Below are 17269 nucleotides of genomic sequence, written 5' to 3'. Positions count from 1 at the left end.
TGAGAGAGCGAGAAGTGACACGCTGCTTAACCAGTGCTGATATGTAAGGTGGTGCAGTTCCAGTTTTGGCCTTAAAGGCAAAGCGTTAGGGTTTTGAACCTGATGCGGGCAGCCACAGGGAGCCAGTGCAGGTTCTGCAGCAGAGGTGTAGTGTGTGAGAATTTGGGAATATTAAAAATGAGTCTTGCAGCTGCATTCTGGATCAATTGAAGTGGTCGTGTTGCCTTTAGTGAAAGACCAGACATCAGAGAGTTGCAGTAGTCCAGCTTAGAGATGACCAAGGTCTGGACGAGAAGCTGAGTAGCCTCTGTAGTGAGAAAGGGGCGGATTCTCCTGATGTTGTAAAGAAGATATCTGCAGACCTGGAGAGGTTGCTGATGTGTGGAGAAAAAGACAATTGTTCCCAATTGCACTCCTGTGTGGGCCCAATGATTAGACCAGCTGGGCTTAACTATCTCCGCCTTGCCCCCTGGCGGCCATCCCAGGTCCCCACAGGGTTGGGAAGAACTCCATCTCCCATGAAACCTTGTGGGAAACTGAGGCATCATCATTAACCATTAAACTATGCGACTCTTTAATTCCACCCGGGGAGGTAAACGTTAACATTTAACATTATTATACAAAGTTATTGTCTGTTTTTCACCTGCATTATTATCTTTCTTTAATTTAATCTTATTTATTGTATCAGTATGCTGCTGCTGAAGAATGTGAATTTCCCATTGGGATTAATAAAGTATCTATCTATCTATCTATCTATCTATCTATCTATCTATCTATCTATCTATCTATCTATCTATCTATCTATCTATCTATCTATCTATCTATCTATCTATCTATCTATCTATCTTAACCAGGGAAGCTGCCACTAAGCGTCCCGGGGAGGTATTGAGGAGTCCATGGCTGCTCCCCCAGAATACAAGTAGAAGGGACATCCTGGCCGGGCATGGACCCTGGCTGTCCTCCACATCAGATATACAAAAGCTCAACATACTTAGCTATAGGCCATTTATCAACCAATGATGTCTTACTTTATATACTGTTCACTGTTGGATAGAGCTCTCATCCTCAGCATGACAAAACCTTGCAGTTTGGATCATATGGCACTTCCTTACTGCTCCAGGCGCTCTAAATATTTACCTTATTACTTTAATCACTCTAGATATAAAAACAAAGTATAGAAAATTTTCAAGCAACTTGTTATTTATTAAAAAACAATAATAACAGTAGAGAAAAGTATAAAAGATATAGATGTAGATAGCAAAGTCCAAATATATTTAGTCTTTAGAAAAAGCTTATGAAGAATTAGAGATGTTGAAGATGAATATCCTAAGTGGCTTTTTGATTTAGCAATACATATTGTTCATGAAATGCTTTAACTGATGATCAGATGAAACTGGTCATACGTATCTTGGTCTCCTCTTCTGATGTCACCTTTTTGTCGTTGTTTCTTCTTCTGATGTTTCTTCTCTTTGGTTCCTCAGAAAAGGTATATTCATTTTACATTTCCACGTGGGATTCCAGAACATGTAATGTTATACACATTTGATTAGCTGGCTGCCAATATGATGGATGTTCCCACTAACGCTCTTTCATCTGTTTAAGTATGTCAGTTTCCCTCCCTTTCCCAAGCTGTAAACCAATTTGGCAATTTCTAGTCCCACAGTGTCTGTCTGTTTGCAGGTTATAATCAATACATCCCTAGGTATCATCCTTGTCTTCTAATTTGTTTACACAAATATTTTAAATTAAAAGAAAATGCCTTGATGTCCTAGTGAAGAAGATGCTTTGATATTAAATTAACATACAAGTGTCCTGTATTTAAGTTCATCTTGTTTGTTTGGGCAAAATAATAAAGAAAATGTAGGCATCAGTTATTTAAAAATTTCCAGACCTGGCTCCGCAGGGCACAAACTGAAAACAGACCTAACTTAATTACATATATAAAACACAAAATAATTGATCACATAAGTATTCATCCCCCTTGAAGTCGGTATTTAGTAGATGCTCCTTTGACAGCTATGGTAGCCTTGAGCCTGTGTGCACAGTTCCCTCTCTATCAGCTTTGAACATCTGGACGCTGTCATTTTCATTCTTCTTTGCCAAACTGCTCAAAATACGTGAAGTTGCATTGGAATTGTGAGTGAACAGCCCTTTTCAAGTCTAGCTACAGATTCTCAAATTCTGAGTTGTACTGAGACCTAAACTATGATTTTGCCATTCCAGGACATTAATGTTGTTGTTTTTAAGCAGTTCCTATGTAATTGTGACTTTACGCTTGGGGTTGTTGCCTTGATGGAAAACAAATCTTTTTTCCCCAAGGTCCAGGTTTCTTGCAGACTGCTTCAGGTTTTCTTCTAGTATGTCACTGTGTATTTTTGCATTCATCTTACCCTCTCACAAGTCTTACAGGGCTTTCTGCAGAGAAACATCTCCACAGCATGACGCGGTGACTACCAGGCTTCACAGTGAAAATGATATGTTTTTGATTATATGCTGTGGCATTGCATTCACTCTGATGGCCACAAAGCTTATTTTTGGTCTCATCAGACCATAGCACCTTCTTCCAAGTGACTTCAGAGTCTCTCATGTGTCTTCTGGCAAACTCTAGCTGAATTGCCTGGTGTGTCTTTTTTCTTTGCCACACTCACATAAAGCAGTAAATGCCAAAACACCAGAACAGGATTTATTGTCTCCACAGTGTCTTCTGTTTGAGCCACTATGGTTTTTACCTCCATCAGAGTTATCATATGTCTCTTGGTGGCCTCTTTCACTAGTCATTTTCTTGCATGATCACTCAGTTTTTTCTGTACAGCCTGTTCTTGGCACATTTACAGTTATTTATTTATTTTTTACATTTCTTAATTATCAATTTAACTGGACTCCAAGAGAATCTTGGATATTTGCTTGTCTCCATCCTCTGACCTATGCTTTTCAATTACCATTTCACAGAGTTGTTTGGAGTGTTCCTTTGTCTTCGTTATGTAGGTTAGGCCGCAGTACTGACTCATGACAAGTTTGCCTTCCCAGATAAGATGCATTTAGAATACAATCAATGGAAACCCCTTGACTACAGACAGGTGATCTTCACTGAACTAATTATGTGACTTCTAAAACCAAATGGATGCACAAGTGTTGATTTACTGTGAGTGTGTTATATACTGTTCTTATACAATCATTTATTTTGTGTTTTACATGTGTAAGTTCTTTAGACCACTTTACAGAGATCTGTTTTCACCTTGGTTTTTAAATTCTCATTTTCTGTTGATCAGTGCCAATAAAGGCAAATTACATTACTGCATAATAATTAATTGTAAATACTTCCAAGGAGTTGAATACTTTAATAGGCACTGTATGTAAATCCCAGGACATTATTCCACACAATTATTCTGGCCAGTGGTGATTCTTCCCTGAACAAAATGACTATAGTATCAAAAACCTAGAGCTATTGGTTGGCCTTCTCCACATCAGGACAAGAGGCCATAACGTATAAGCAAGCTTTGATCTGCTTCTCAACAAAGAAAATGTCTAACTGACCTGAAAACATGCACAAAAAAATAGAATAATGTTTGCAAGCTTTAGCAACAATGACATATTGACATCATGATGATGTTCAAAAGATATTGCAATGTATCATTTACAGCATGTCTGCCAATGTGCCTGATAATTGTTTGATGCCACATCTAGAGCTTGATTCCGCCCTGTGTCATTAAACTGCTAGGATAGGCTCTGATTATTTCCAGATAAAATAAGCTAAAGAGAAAAGTGAATGAATGTAGGGATAAACATAATTATACTGTAATACTGTGCAGCCACCCACATTAAGACAGCCAAAATATAAAACACCTTAAACTGTTCCATGATTGGCAAGCTACCATCACCGTTTTCTTTCAGTTACTTTCAAAAAGTTTTGTGTTGCATTCTCAAAATAAAATATCCTCATTGTCTATGCAAATAACTGTGTGCGTAGCTGGGACAGGATCAATGCAATCTGCGTCATGCTTGAATAAAGAAAGTCCTTGAGAGGGAAATGAACTTTCTCAAAAAGCTCAGTTCATTGGAATTGATCTGTTAGGTGATGCCCTGAAAATGTATGACATTCATCATTGGAGCCTGCATAGGACATTCGCATTGCTCATTGCTGTAAAACACCAGCTGAAGACGCACAAGCAGCCAGATAAGCATCAACTAACAAAAAAAAGTAACCAGGAAAGTAGCAAGAGATGTAATTATAAGTAATGAATATTTTACACTGATCAGATGTTAACCAATGATAAAGCATGAGGTTATATTCCTTTATTGAGGCAACAAAAGGCCTATGTGAAATCTGTATTTACTGACTTGGTGTAAATATTTTACAAACTCTGCTCTTTTTGCTTTGTTAGTCAGTGTGGTCTCCACCTCCCTTTTCCCTTTCAAAATATTCCCACTGTTTGTGCTTCTTGTAGTACGTGTCCAGTGTCCAAACTCCTTCCCTTGTCTTCTTACCCTACAGAAATTCTAATGAGGCCTCTGCCATTGATTATACTTTTCTAATTCACGATCATTCTTTTTTCAGTCACATACATTTCAGAGCCATACCTCAGCAGGGCTTCTTTATATTTTATTCACAAAACAGTTTTTATTCACATGTTTGTGCAGGTGTCCTCCAGTTGCAACCCACAGTCCAAAGACACACAGGTTTGGTGGGTTGGTGACGTCAGCTTGGCCCTGGTGTGTGTGTGTGTGTCTGCCCATAGCTAGACTGGCACCCTGTTCTGCCTTACACCTGATGCTTACTGTGACAGGCCACAGATATCCCACAAAAATGCCCAGGATAAGCAGGTTTAGAGGATGGGTTTCTTAACATAATATTATATACTGCAATTTTTCAATGCGATTTCCTGTAAATGACCAAAGCAAAGAAGGAACACATAAAAAAAAGTTTATAGAATTTTTTTCCAGCACGTTTAACACTATAATGACAATTACAGTTGATAAAGATCATAAAGAGTATAGGTATATGATATGCTTGCTTAAGACAATATGATTGCTAAGCTTTAAATTGCCTTCTTTTCTGACAGAACATTTAAGTTCATCTACTTAAACAAGAAGTTTTAATAACTTTGTCAGGTTAAATATTTGATATTTTTCTCATCTTCATCAGTAGTAATGGAGCACTCAGAAGTAACAATATTGATTTAAATTTTCTGCTTTGAAAGTCCACTAATGCCCTTCCTAATCAAGGAAATATTTCTGTTAATCTTTAAGTGCTCTGATATATTTATTTATCTTACTGAACCTAATCAGTAAAAGGTGACTGTGTGAATGCACTTGGGATCATTCTTTGTTTTAATCCTTGTAGAGTAAAAGGAAGCTATAAGTACAAAGTGGCATCACATAAAAAGGGCAGTTCTTTCTAAAGAATGCTTGCTGAACTACTTAGCAAATATCTTAATAAAGGGCAAAAAGAAAGTGGCTTAAAAGTCTGCGAGCATCACAGGCCCTGCTTACTCACCGGAGTAATTAACACAGTATTAGTCCCAAGATCCATTATATTGCGGGCAACTGGTATTGACTGAAAATTTTCAACCGAGACCTTTGTGAACCAAATTTGTTTGAAGTGAAGAGACGTGACTTTTAGCAGTTTCATCATTCTTTTGACATTTGCAAATATGCAATGGTAGTGGGTCGAACTATTGCATCCATTTGCAGCCATTGGCAAAAAACCAAAAGCCATTGTTTCTTGAGCACAAAATCCCTTCATGACTTTCATGATGAAAGATCAGGTCAAAGGTCCTAACTAATGATCATCTTTAGAGAATAAAAAAGACATTGGGTCAATGATTCATGTCTAATTAGTCTTGAGTGGCTAATTCTGGAATGAAATTATTTACTAAACGTGATGGTCTTTGTCTATTTGATGATGTGATTTTTTTCAGGTTGGAAATGATTTGCCTTGTGTCTCCTACAGTACAAAAAATATTTTTTCACATCCTTATCAAAGATTGCACAGTTGTTAGTACTGCTGCCTCATGGATGTAGCATCCTGTCTTCAACTCCAGTACTTGGCCGTTATCTGGGTGGGATCGGTACGTTTGCTAGATATCTATATGGGGTTTTCTCCTGGGAACTCTGGTTTTCCTCCTGCAAGCCCAGAAACACAGCATTAACCGATTAAATAAACTGAACACTCCAAACTGAGCAAATGTAAGTGATGATGTGTGTGAATGGGTTCTGAACTGGGCAAGTGCCCTGTCCAGGGATGTTTCCCACCTTGGGACCAGTGTTGCTAGCATAGGCTATGAATCTCTATGACCCTGAATTGTATTAAGTGGTTTCAGAATGTTATACAGTGGTACAGTTTGGGTAGAGTAGATTTAAAAAGTGAAAGATGTTAAAAAAAAGGTGGATATAATTTTCTGTTTTTGCCCTGAAATGTGAGTGTGTATTCATTGTTTTTTTCTGCTTCAACGTGATTTTGTAACTACAGCTTATCCTAGCAGCTTCAGGTACAAGTTATGAGTCAGTCACAATTGGAACCCCAATCCATCAGAGTGAACACACATAATCAGTTTAATCTGCAAGTCTTTGGAGAGAGACAGTCAATTATGCATAGGTTTATTTATTTAAGCTATGGAATTTCAATATAAGAAATGAGGTGCGGGCGGCACGGTGGCGCAGTGGGTAGCGCTGCTGCCTCACAGTTGGGAGACCTGGGTTCGCTTCCCAGGTCCTCCCTGCGTGGAGTTTGCATGTTCTCCCCGTGTCTGTGTGGGTTTCCTCCGGGCGCTCCGGTTTCCTCCCACAGTCCAAAGACATGCAGGTTAGGTGGATTGGCGATTCTACATTGGCCCTAGTGTGTGCTTGGTGTGTGGGTGTGTTTGTGTGTGTCCTGCAGTGGGTTGGCACCCTGCCCAGGATTGGTTCCTGCCTTGTGCCCTGTGTTGGCTGGGATTGGCTCCAGCAGACCCCCGTGACCCTGTGTTCGGATTCAGCGGGTTGGAAAATGGATGGATGGAAATGAGGTGCATGCTTACAATACAGTGAACATAATAGTCAATAATGCAGTGTTTATAGTTGAACTTATTATTGCACCTCAGTTAATCCACTAAAGTTTGACATCCAAGTCTCTCAACTATTTGATAAAAATCATCCTTGTCTCCATGATAAGGTCTTGTAAGGCTTTCAAAGGAGGCTATGAGGTGGATGGTTTGTTGCACTGCTTCATAGTCATATTTAGTTGACACCCTGATACACCAGTTCAAACCAGTTTCTACATATCCACCATTGTTTGCTCTGATACAATTTAAATTGCACCAGAACTTTACTTTTTATGCTTTTATTTCAGAATAAAATTTTGAAGTATCTCAACTTTAGGTTATAAAATAATACAGCAGTAACCATGGGCTAAATTTTGCTAAACAAGTTTGTTCAATGATTTTCAGATTTGAATCATCGATTAACCAAGGCAATTATAGTAAAGAGATGAAAAGGTTAATTATTATGAAATGAATCATCTACACAATCTAAAAACAGTTGTTGTCTATTGTAGCCGCAGGAGTGTAAGGCGAGTTCTAGCACGGGTAAATGCGTGCCAAAAGAAATCTCTCAGTCCAAAAGTTTGTTTTAAAATATTTAGTGAAAATTGAAAGCATACAATCCACACAGGAATAAAGAAAAAAGGTTATTACACATGTAGAATAAAAGGCAAAAAATTAGAAAAAATTTTATCTGCTCTAAACTTAGCTTTTCTTGTAAAACTTAAGTTGTTTCTATACTTAAAGATTTTTTACTTCTTCTTCTGTACACTTTAAACGTACGGTGCAGCACATTCAATTAAACACTTTGTCTTTCATGTTACTTGGTACACAAAACACGCAAGTCACGCTTTATAACCATGTACCCTCTACGTCTTACACATGGCAAGGCTGATCACTAACTGAGAATAATGTTTAGTCAGAGAGGCTAGAAATAGTTAGAAAATACCAATTCAATTCAACTTATGGGAGTTATAGGAACCTCCCATAGATTATGCACTAATATTTAGGAAAACATTTATATAACTTAAATAAATAGCAAATGGCTCTTACATCTATTATGCTGCACTGTGAATTATATAAAGGATTTCTAAATGCTGCTGACTATGAAAGACACTGCACAAAATAAAGATTGACTGAGCCAGGATTAAGTATTACTGTAGATATTTTCTTAGTTGTTTTGAATTTTAATAATTATTAGATAGATAGATAGATAGATAGATAGATAGATAGATAGATAGATAGATAGATAGATAGATAGATACTTTATTAATCCCAATGGGAAATTCACATTCTTCAGCAGCAGCATACTGATACAATAAATAATATTAAATTAAAGAATGATAATAATGCAGATGAAAAACAGACAATAACTTTGTATAATGTTAAATGTTAACGTTTACCCCCCCGGGTGGAATTAAAGAGTCGCATAGTTTGGGGGAGGAACGATCTCCTCAGTCTGTCAGTGGAGCAGGACATTGATAGCAGTCTGTCGCTGAAGCTGCTCCTCTGTCTGGAGATGATACTATTTAGTGGATGCAGTGGATTCTCCATAATTGATAGGAGCCTGCTGAGCGCCCTTCGCTCTGCCACAGATGTTAAACTGTCCAGCTCCATGCCAACAATAGAGTTTGCCTTCCTCACCAGGTTGTCCAGGCGTGAGGCGTCTTTCTTCTTAATGCTGCCTCCCCAGCACACCACTGCGTAGAAGAGGGCGCTCGCCACAACTGTCTGAAAGAACATCTGCAGCATCTTATTGCAGATGTTGAAGGACGCCAGCCTTCTAAGGTAGTATAACCGGCTCTGTCCTTTCTTGCACAGAGCATCAGTATTGGCAGTCCAGTCTAATTTATCATCCAGCTGCACTCCCAGATATTTATAGGTCTGCACCATCTGCACACAGTCACCTTTGATGATCACTGGGTCTATGAGGGGTCTGGGCCTTCTAAAATCCACCACCAGCTCCTTGGTTTTGCTGGTGTTCAGGTGTAGGTGGTTTGAATCGCACCATTTAACAAAGTCATTGATTAGGTCCCTATACTCCTCCTCCAGCCCATTCCTGATGCAGCCCACGATAGCAGTGTCATCAGCAAACGTTTGCACAAGGCAGGACTCCGAGTTGTATTGGAAGTCTGATGTATATAGGCTGAACAGGACCGGAGAAAGTACAGTCCCTTGTGGCGCTCCTGTGTTGCTGACCACAATGTCAGACGTGCAGTTCCCAAGACGCACATACTGAGGTCTTTCTTTAAGATAGTCCACGATCCATGCCACTAGGTATGAATCTAATCCCATTTCTGTCAGCTTGTCCCTAAGGAGCAGAGGTTGGATTGTGTTGAAGACACTAGAGAAGTCTAGAAACATAATTCTTACAGCACCACTGCCTCTGTCCAAGTGAGAGAAGGATCGGTGTAGCATATAGATGATGGCATCCTCCGCTCCCACCTTCTCCTGATATGCAAACTGCAGAGGGTCAAGGGCGTGTTGAACCTGTGGCCTAAGGTGGTGAAGCAGCAGCCTCTCCATGGTCTTCATCACATGTGATGTCAGAGCAACAGGCCGAAAGTCATTCAGCTCACTAGGACGTGATACCTTTTGGACTGGGGTGATACAAGATGTTTTCCAAAGCCTTGGGACTCTCCCCTGTTCCAGGCTCAGGTTGAAGATGCGCTGTAGAGGACCCCCCAGCTCCAATGCACAGACCTTCAGCAGTCGTGGCGATACTCCATCTGGACCCGCTGCTTTGCTGGCACGAAGTCTCCTCAGCTCTCTGTTCACTTGCGCTGTTGTAATTATGGGTGGGGATGTCTCTGCTATGCTGGTATCAGCAGAAGGATGTGTGGAGGGCGCAATACTCCGAGGTGAGAGTGAGAGTGAGTTAGGGTGGTCAAACCTGTTAAAGAAGTTGTTCATTTGGTTTGCTCTCTTCCTGTCTCTCTCGATGGTGGTGCCCCGCTTCGAGCTGCAGCCAGTGATGATCTTCATCCCATCCCACACCTCCTTCATGCTGTTATTCTGCAACTTCTGCTCCAGCTTTCTTCTGTACTGCTCCTTCGCCGCCCTGAGCTGGACTCGGAGTTCCTTCTGCACTCGCTTGAGCTCATGCTGATCACCGTCTTTAAAAGCCCTTTTCTTCTGGTTCAAAAGGCCCTTGATGTCACTTGTAATCCATGGCTTGTTGTTAGCATAGCAGCGTACAGTTCTTACTGGAACTACAATGTCCATACAGAAGTTGATGTAGTCAGTAGTGCAGTCAACAACTTCCTCAATGTTCTCACTATGAGATCCCTGCAGGATATCCCAGTCTGTAGTTCCAAAACATTCTCTCAGAGTATTCTCAGCCTCCGGGGTCCACTTCCTGAATGATTATGTGGTTACAGGTAGGACTCTCACTTTTGGTTTATAGTGAGGCTGAAGCAGAACCAGGTTATGATCTGCTTTCCCAAGCGCAGGCAGCGGGGTGGCGCTGTATGCGTCTTTAACGTTTGCATACAGTAAATCAATAGTCTTATTTCCCCGGGTGTTACAGTCCACATACTGGGAGAATGCAGGTAATGTTTTGTCCAGCGTCACGTGGTTAAAGTCTCCAGCTATTAGCACAAGCGCCTCAGGGTGCTGCGTTTGTAACTTAGCAACAGCAGAATGGATGATGTCACTCGCTGACTCCACGTCTGCCCGAGGAGGGATGTACACGATGACAACAATTACATGTCCAAACTCTCTGGGCAAGTAATAGGGACGTAAACTTACGGCCAACAGTTCGATATCCCTGCAGCAAGTGGAGATTTTGACATTAACATGTCCAGAGTTACACCACCGTGTATTAACATAGAGAGCGAGTCCTCCTCCTTTGTGCTTCTCACAGGTACTTGCATCTCTGTCCGCTCTAACTGTGCTAAACCCGGGTAGTTCCACGTTGGCATCTGGGATGGTGTTATTTAGCCAAGTTTCGCAAAAACACAACAAACTGCATTCGCTGTAGGTCCTGACATTTTTCACCAGCGCAGCCAGTTCGTCAATCTTATTTGAGATTGAGTTCACATTCCCCATATTATTAAGAAACCAAGACATTTCAGAGTTTTAGAAATTAAATTCTACAGTAATACTTCAGTTAGTGAGATAGATATGTTCTGGGATTGTCTGTGTATTATAAGAAACTTTGTTCAAATGTAGATTTAACATTAGAGGAATACATATGTACAGTATATATTGTGGGAAGCTTGTGCTATGGAAGGAACTAAGGGAAGAGGACTTTCAAAGGGCATTATCTTTCCTGGAGTGCTAGATGGCTGGCTCCCCAGGTTGCAGTGGTGCCTTAGATTTCCACAGTGCTTCATTAGAGTTGGAATTCAGTAAGCCCTGTTGGATTCTGTTGGTGCTACCAGGGGGTGCTGGATGGATTGCAGAGCCCTACTTTCTCAGGCTTCTGCCTCACTTGGAAGTACTTCTGGACCACACTAACGGACCACCAGAAGTACAGGATAAAAGAAGCCTGCTGCCACTGCTCCAGGAGCCAGAGTCGGGAGGAAGAGGAATGAAGCAAGCTGGAAGAGGAATGGAGTGGAAGGAGACAGAAACAAAGCCAGAGAGAAGAAGTGAAAGAAAGTGCTGTGATTGTACTGGGTTGTGAAGGTGGGAAACAGTTTGGGAAGCGTTTACCCACACCTAATTAAAAGCCCGTGTTGTGACAGAACTTGTCTCTGTGCCTGTCTGTGTCATGTTTGTGGATCTGATGTGCACCCTGTAGGCCACTGGCTGGAATGGTTCAACGTTTAATGGAGGCCAGTTTAACAGAAGGATAGGGGGAGGCCAATCGCATGGACTATTTGCTTCCCTGATAAAATAGATGGCAGATTTCCTGGGTTACAGTGCTTACATAGATACCTGTAGGATAGCCTGGGAATTGCAATCCCACAGCCCTGCTGTGTTCCATGGATTCTGCCAGGGAGAGCTGCAGGGACAGACTATCCCCGCTCTAAGGAACTTCCACCTGACCTGAAAGTGCCTAAAACCTGTAGTGTGGTAACACTGGAAGTTCTCCTGGATCTGGCATAAAAGAAGCCACTCAATCTCATCCAGGTGAGTTGGAATCAGGAGAGGAGCTGGACAATACTCACCTGGAGAAATGGAAGAAAGAAAGAATCGGAGGAATTGTGCCTGTGCCGTGTTTGCAAACTACCTGTGAAGGTATTTGTTAAAATAAATTATTTGAACCTAGGACTTGTGTTGGAGGGTTTGGGGGATCAGTGGTGCCCCTAAAACATCACAATATGTATATTTATTGTAATGATGGTGGGCTTGGTATGTTAGGCAGCTGTTGCAGGGCTCATGCTGTTTTGCTGCCTCCCTCCTTGGCATTGATTTTCAACAGCAACATTGGGCACTTCCATGAGGCTTCATCTGCCTTTTTCACTGCCTAGACATTGATGCCACCAGCTTGACCTTGTAGAGAATCATCTCTGAAGTGCTTCTAAGTAAGTGCTCTCTATCCACATCCCCGGATCAGTGCTTTCCTTCTGGTGCTTATTCCAGTAATTCAGCTACATGGCATGTCTTTTCTCCTACTTCTACCTTCTTTACTGTCTGCATTCGTTTCTAAGTATTTTGTACTAAGTTTTGTATTTAAATAACCATGGTATATGCAAAATAACTCAACAGACATGTATGATAGCTTTGTGTTCTACAGCACACACAATGTCAACAACAGACATCCACTGCTACAGCAATCTAGCAGACTGGCACTTGAATTTGCACATGTGCCATAGCACATTTTATGCTGAGTTTAGAACAAATTTGTTAATTGAAATATTACTGTACTTCTTACTGCTGTTGAAATGAAATAATATATTTTTAGAAAATCTTGGCTCCAATTATATATTCAATAACTGTTTTTACTTATTTTATATATTTCAACTATAGGAGCTTGAAAAAATTCGGAAGGAATGTGTGAAAGTTACTCAGGAGGCAAATGAAGCCCATCATATAAGGTATTTAATTTGTGTATAGAGTAAATATAGTATTTATATTAAATAATTCATTAGGTTGTGGCTGATACTTTAGCGGATGCATTTTTTTTTTTGTCCTGTAGGAAATGTAAATATTACAACTTCCTTTCCTTGAACATAAATACAGTACATTGTAGCTATTAGAGCTGAGGGGAAAAGCCACTTACTGTACTGTATGTGGGGTCAGGGCAACTTTTTGCTCTTCCTACTTCTTCCACTTCTTCTCTCTTCCAATGATTCTGCAATATAGGACCACAGTGGTAACAGGCTCACAAAGACATTCCTGTTACCAACAGCACATTTCAGAATCTCCAGGACAGTTCCCAGGTGCTCCCAGACCACCTGAGAAATAATATTGCTTCAGCTTTTCTTGGATCATTACCAGATCTCCTCCTAGTGAAACATATCTAGTATTCCTTCTCTGACAGGCACCAAAAAGCCATTCATCCTAGATGACCAAACTACCTCATTCTGTTCTTTTCCATTCTAATCAGCAAGATCTGTACTCTGAAGATAGATTCAATCTGAATGTCATATTGTTGTGACACTTGATTTGCCCAGTCAGAGCCCAATCAAAGACCTCAAAATAAATGACCATCAACAGTCTTCATCCGAAATGACAGAGCTTGAGTGGATTTGCAGAGAAGAATGACAGAAAATCCCTAAATCCAGGTATGAGAAGTTAGTCGACTCTTACCCAGTTGGATTCCAGGCTGTAATTGCTGCCAGAGGTGCAAATTGGTTTGAATACTTGTGTCAATGTGATATTTCAGCTTTTTATTTTGAATACATTTGCACAAAATTCTAAAATCCTGTTTTTGCTTTTGCTTTCATTAATTATTGCCTGATGTGGGAAAAAATGAATTTAAATGATTTTAGCAAAAGGCAACAGCATAGTAAAATATGAAAAAAGTGAGAGGGTCTTAATACTTTCTGAATTCATTGTATCGTATTTTAATGGCTTCTTGTATTTTTTAAAATCTATTCTTTTTACTTTAATTTGTTGTCATAAGAAAAATATTTCTCACTTTTTTTACTTATTTTTATTCAGAGAAGAGGCTCAAGCTAAAATTGTGAGAGTTGCCGAGCAAACGACGAATGACCTTGACCAGTACACCACAGAGTTAAGTGAAATTCAAAGAGAGCTGAAACACTCTGGGAGAGTTGAACGGTTTCTTCAAGAGAAAACAAAACACAGAGAACCAGATGCAGAGTTTCTGGCTGCAAAGAAAAAAAGAGGTGAATTAAAGGCTAATTTGAGGTTCATTGGCATAGTGAAATTAAGAAAGTGAAAGAAAGAGAGAAGAAAAGATATTCAAAAAAGGCAGAAATATATTAAAAATTGTGCTAGCAGAAGTTTTAGATGACAAATGATCTAGCCAGTTGACAACAGTGGAGAGAAAAAAGTTGAGTCAACATTCATTCACTATGTTTTGTAAAAAAAAATGTCTGGACAGTTCACTGTCCTTTATAATAAGCAAAATTAAAGCTAGGATAACCAAGGCCAACTGGCTACTTACCTCTTCATAAGCATTACAGATGGGGTGCCAGAAAGTTGTGTTGAGCACAAAGAGATAACCAACTTCAAACAAGCACCAGTTAGGTTCAGATCACTTTCAGGATCACATCCACACTGTGTGAAACCATTTCAGTTTTCACTGTTGACAATAAATCTAACATGCTTGTTTATAAGATGTAGGAGGAAAAACTAAACACCCAGAGAAAACCTAATTGGACAAGAGTAGAATGTGCAAAATTTATTCAGAAGGGAACCAGAATTAGAATAGAACACAGGTCTCTGGGGTTTGGAGCAATGATAATCAGAAGTTTTACAATGTACGCATTACATAAAATCAGGAGGCAGTCACTTGTGTTTTGAGGTTGAGATACTTAAGCTAAATCTTCTTCATGATTTAATAAATTAAAAGAAAGTAATTTAGGAGACATAATGACAGGAGATTTCATCTCCACAATTAACTGAGCCCTCAACTCACAGCAATATGACATTCAGTTTGAAATTGCTTGTGTGGCTTTTTTAAATGAACAATGATATGTTTTAGAATTTCAGACAGCACTATGGCACATTTGTTAGTACTGTTGTCTCTCATCCAAATCATGTTGGTCTGATTCCCAGCCGTTGTGATCTCTCCTTTGTAAGAGAGTGAACATAAATATTGCGGCCTGAAGGGGGCACTCCAGCTGCCCAAACCCGACACAGACAGACACAGGCACAAGTCCAGCAACACACAAAAGTTTTTTTATTCTGTGGGAAACTCTTTCCTTAAGGGGATCTTAAGCATTTCCAACACCAGCTGGTGGCACGCACGGAACCCAACAGGGCTTAGTCAGCAAACTCCAAGTCCCATGATGCCCTGAGGGAATCCTGGGCACGCTACAACCCAAGGGGGCTACCACCTAATGATTTTGGGGACATAATGCCTTATGCCTGGTTTCTAGCGTAACTTTTTAAAAAGTGGCCTCCATGCTTTAACTTAGGGCCTCACCAAGTATAAAACTGACACTGGCTCTGGTCCCTGGTTTTTGATTTTGTGTGGCATTTCTAGTTCTGAATTCAGTTTGTGTCTATGTGTATTATCTCTCATACTGTCAGTGTAGGCAGATGTGCTGACATCTGTTCATAATGATCAAAAGATTAAACAAAAATTCAATAAAGTAGAAAAAAAAATTAAATACCGGTATGTGCGTAAGTGAAGGTTTAAAACACCAGCCTGGTCATTGGAAACTGAATGTAGAGTTTGTATGCTCACCCCATGACCCTGCAGGTTTATATACAGTAGTTCTTTAACTAAAGACTTTAAAATAGTATTCCAGAATGAGAGGTATCTGCATTAGTGTGCTCTGCAATGAACTGATATTCCATCATGCCTTGTACCCAAGCACTTGCAGGTGCCTAGTGACACTGTAATGGACAAAGCAGCTTCAGAAAATAAATAGAATAAGGGGTATTAGGACTGAGAAATAGTTTATTAAATGTTCACTTTATTTTTTCCTTTTAATTGTATAGCTATACTTCACTTTCACTATTAGAGTTCTACATGCTAGTCAATCATTATATATCTACTGTATGCACTTTGCTTGTATTTCAACGTCTTTTCTCATAATCAAGGAGAATGATCCCTGTACCCTTATGCAGCAACTATTTACATGTGTGATCTGACTTTTTCAGTCACCACTCAGCTTGCAGTCAACCATAAAGGTTCATCCAAAGACTTTTCACCAACAGTCTGGTACAAATTCCACAAAACTGCTGTCTTTGCATCATGAACATAGGTGTAGCTGGGTGGTGGATTTTGGGTTTGATTTTCCACTGAAATATATATTTTGACAGCTCCGACTTACTAATCATTGAATTATGATTCATTTACTTTCTCATCCTTCCCTGAAATTAATTCCTGGCTACACTCCTGCTTATGAACCAGGCCCTAAGTTACTTGAACTCCTCCACATGGGGCAGCTGCTCTTCCCTTGCATGTAGGAGACCAGCCACTTATTTCTGGAGGAGGACTATGACCTCATTACTTTCGGTTTGGAGAGCCATGTATGCTGGAGATCACAAATTCATGAGGCAAAGAGGACAAAATCAGGCAGTATCTAATGAGAAAAAAACAAGTTTATTTTCTGTATGCATATTTTCATCAGCTATTGATACAGACGTGAATTTTAAGGTCCTTGTTTTACTTTCCCTACATACACTCACTTAGGAATTATTAGGAACACCTTTATACCTACTTATCCATGTAATTATATAATCAGCCAATTATGCGGCCGCAATACAATCATGAAATCATGTAGTCACAGGTCAGGAGCTTCCATTAATATTCACATCAAACACAGAATGAGGATAAATGTCATTGCAATGATTTCCACTGTGGCATGATTGTTGGTGCCAGACGGGCTGGTTTCAGTATTTCTGTAACTGCTAATCTCCTGGGATTTTCACAAACAACAGTTCTTTACTCAGAATGGTACAAAAAATGAAGTGAGCAGCAGTTATATGGATGGAAATGCCTGTTTGATGAGAGGAGAATGGCAAGGATGATTTGAACTGACAGAATGTCTACATTAACTCAAATAACCACACTGTACAACTGTGGTGAGCAGAAAAGCATTTCAGAATGCACAGTATGTCAAACATTCAGGTGGGTGGGCTACAACAGCAGAAAAGTAGTTCGGTTACATTCCTGTCAGTCAAGAACAGAAAGATGAGGCTGCAGAGGGCACAGGCTA

At 40.0% G+C, this 17269-nt stretch overlaps 1 protein-coding gene across 1 annotated transcript in view; it reads left to right on the top strand.

Annotated features, from left to right (window-relative positions):
- Nucleotides 1-17269, top strand: part of LOC114644593 (outer dynein arm-docking complex subunit 1-like) — a 150387-nt gene that overhangs the window by 39784 nt on the left and 93334 nt on the right. Inside the window, exons 7-8 of the mRNA XM_051922434.1 lie at nt 12936-13003; nt 14073-14260. Coding sequence (XP_051778394.1) covers nt 12936-13003; nt 14073-14260 — 256 coding nt within the window. The remainder of the gene's footprint in view (nt 1-12935; nt 13004-14072; nt 14261-17269) is intronic.

This window comes from Erpetoichthys calabaricus, chromosome 2 (assembly GCF_900747795.2).
Source record: "Erpetoichthys calabaricus chromosome 2, fErpCal1.3, whole genome shotgun sequence".
NCBI classification, from domain to species: Eukaryota; Metazoa; Chordata; class Cladistia; order Polypteriformes; family Polypteridae; genus Erpetoichthys; species Erpetoichthys calabaricus.
The sequence above is the reverse complement of the archived record's forward strand: the minus strand, read 5'-3'. Positions and strand labels throughout refer to the sequence as shown.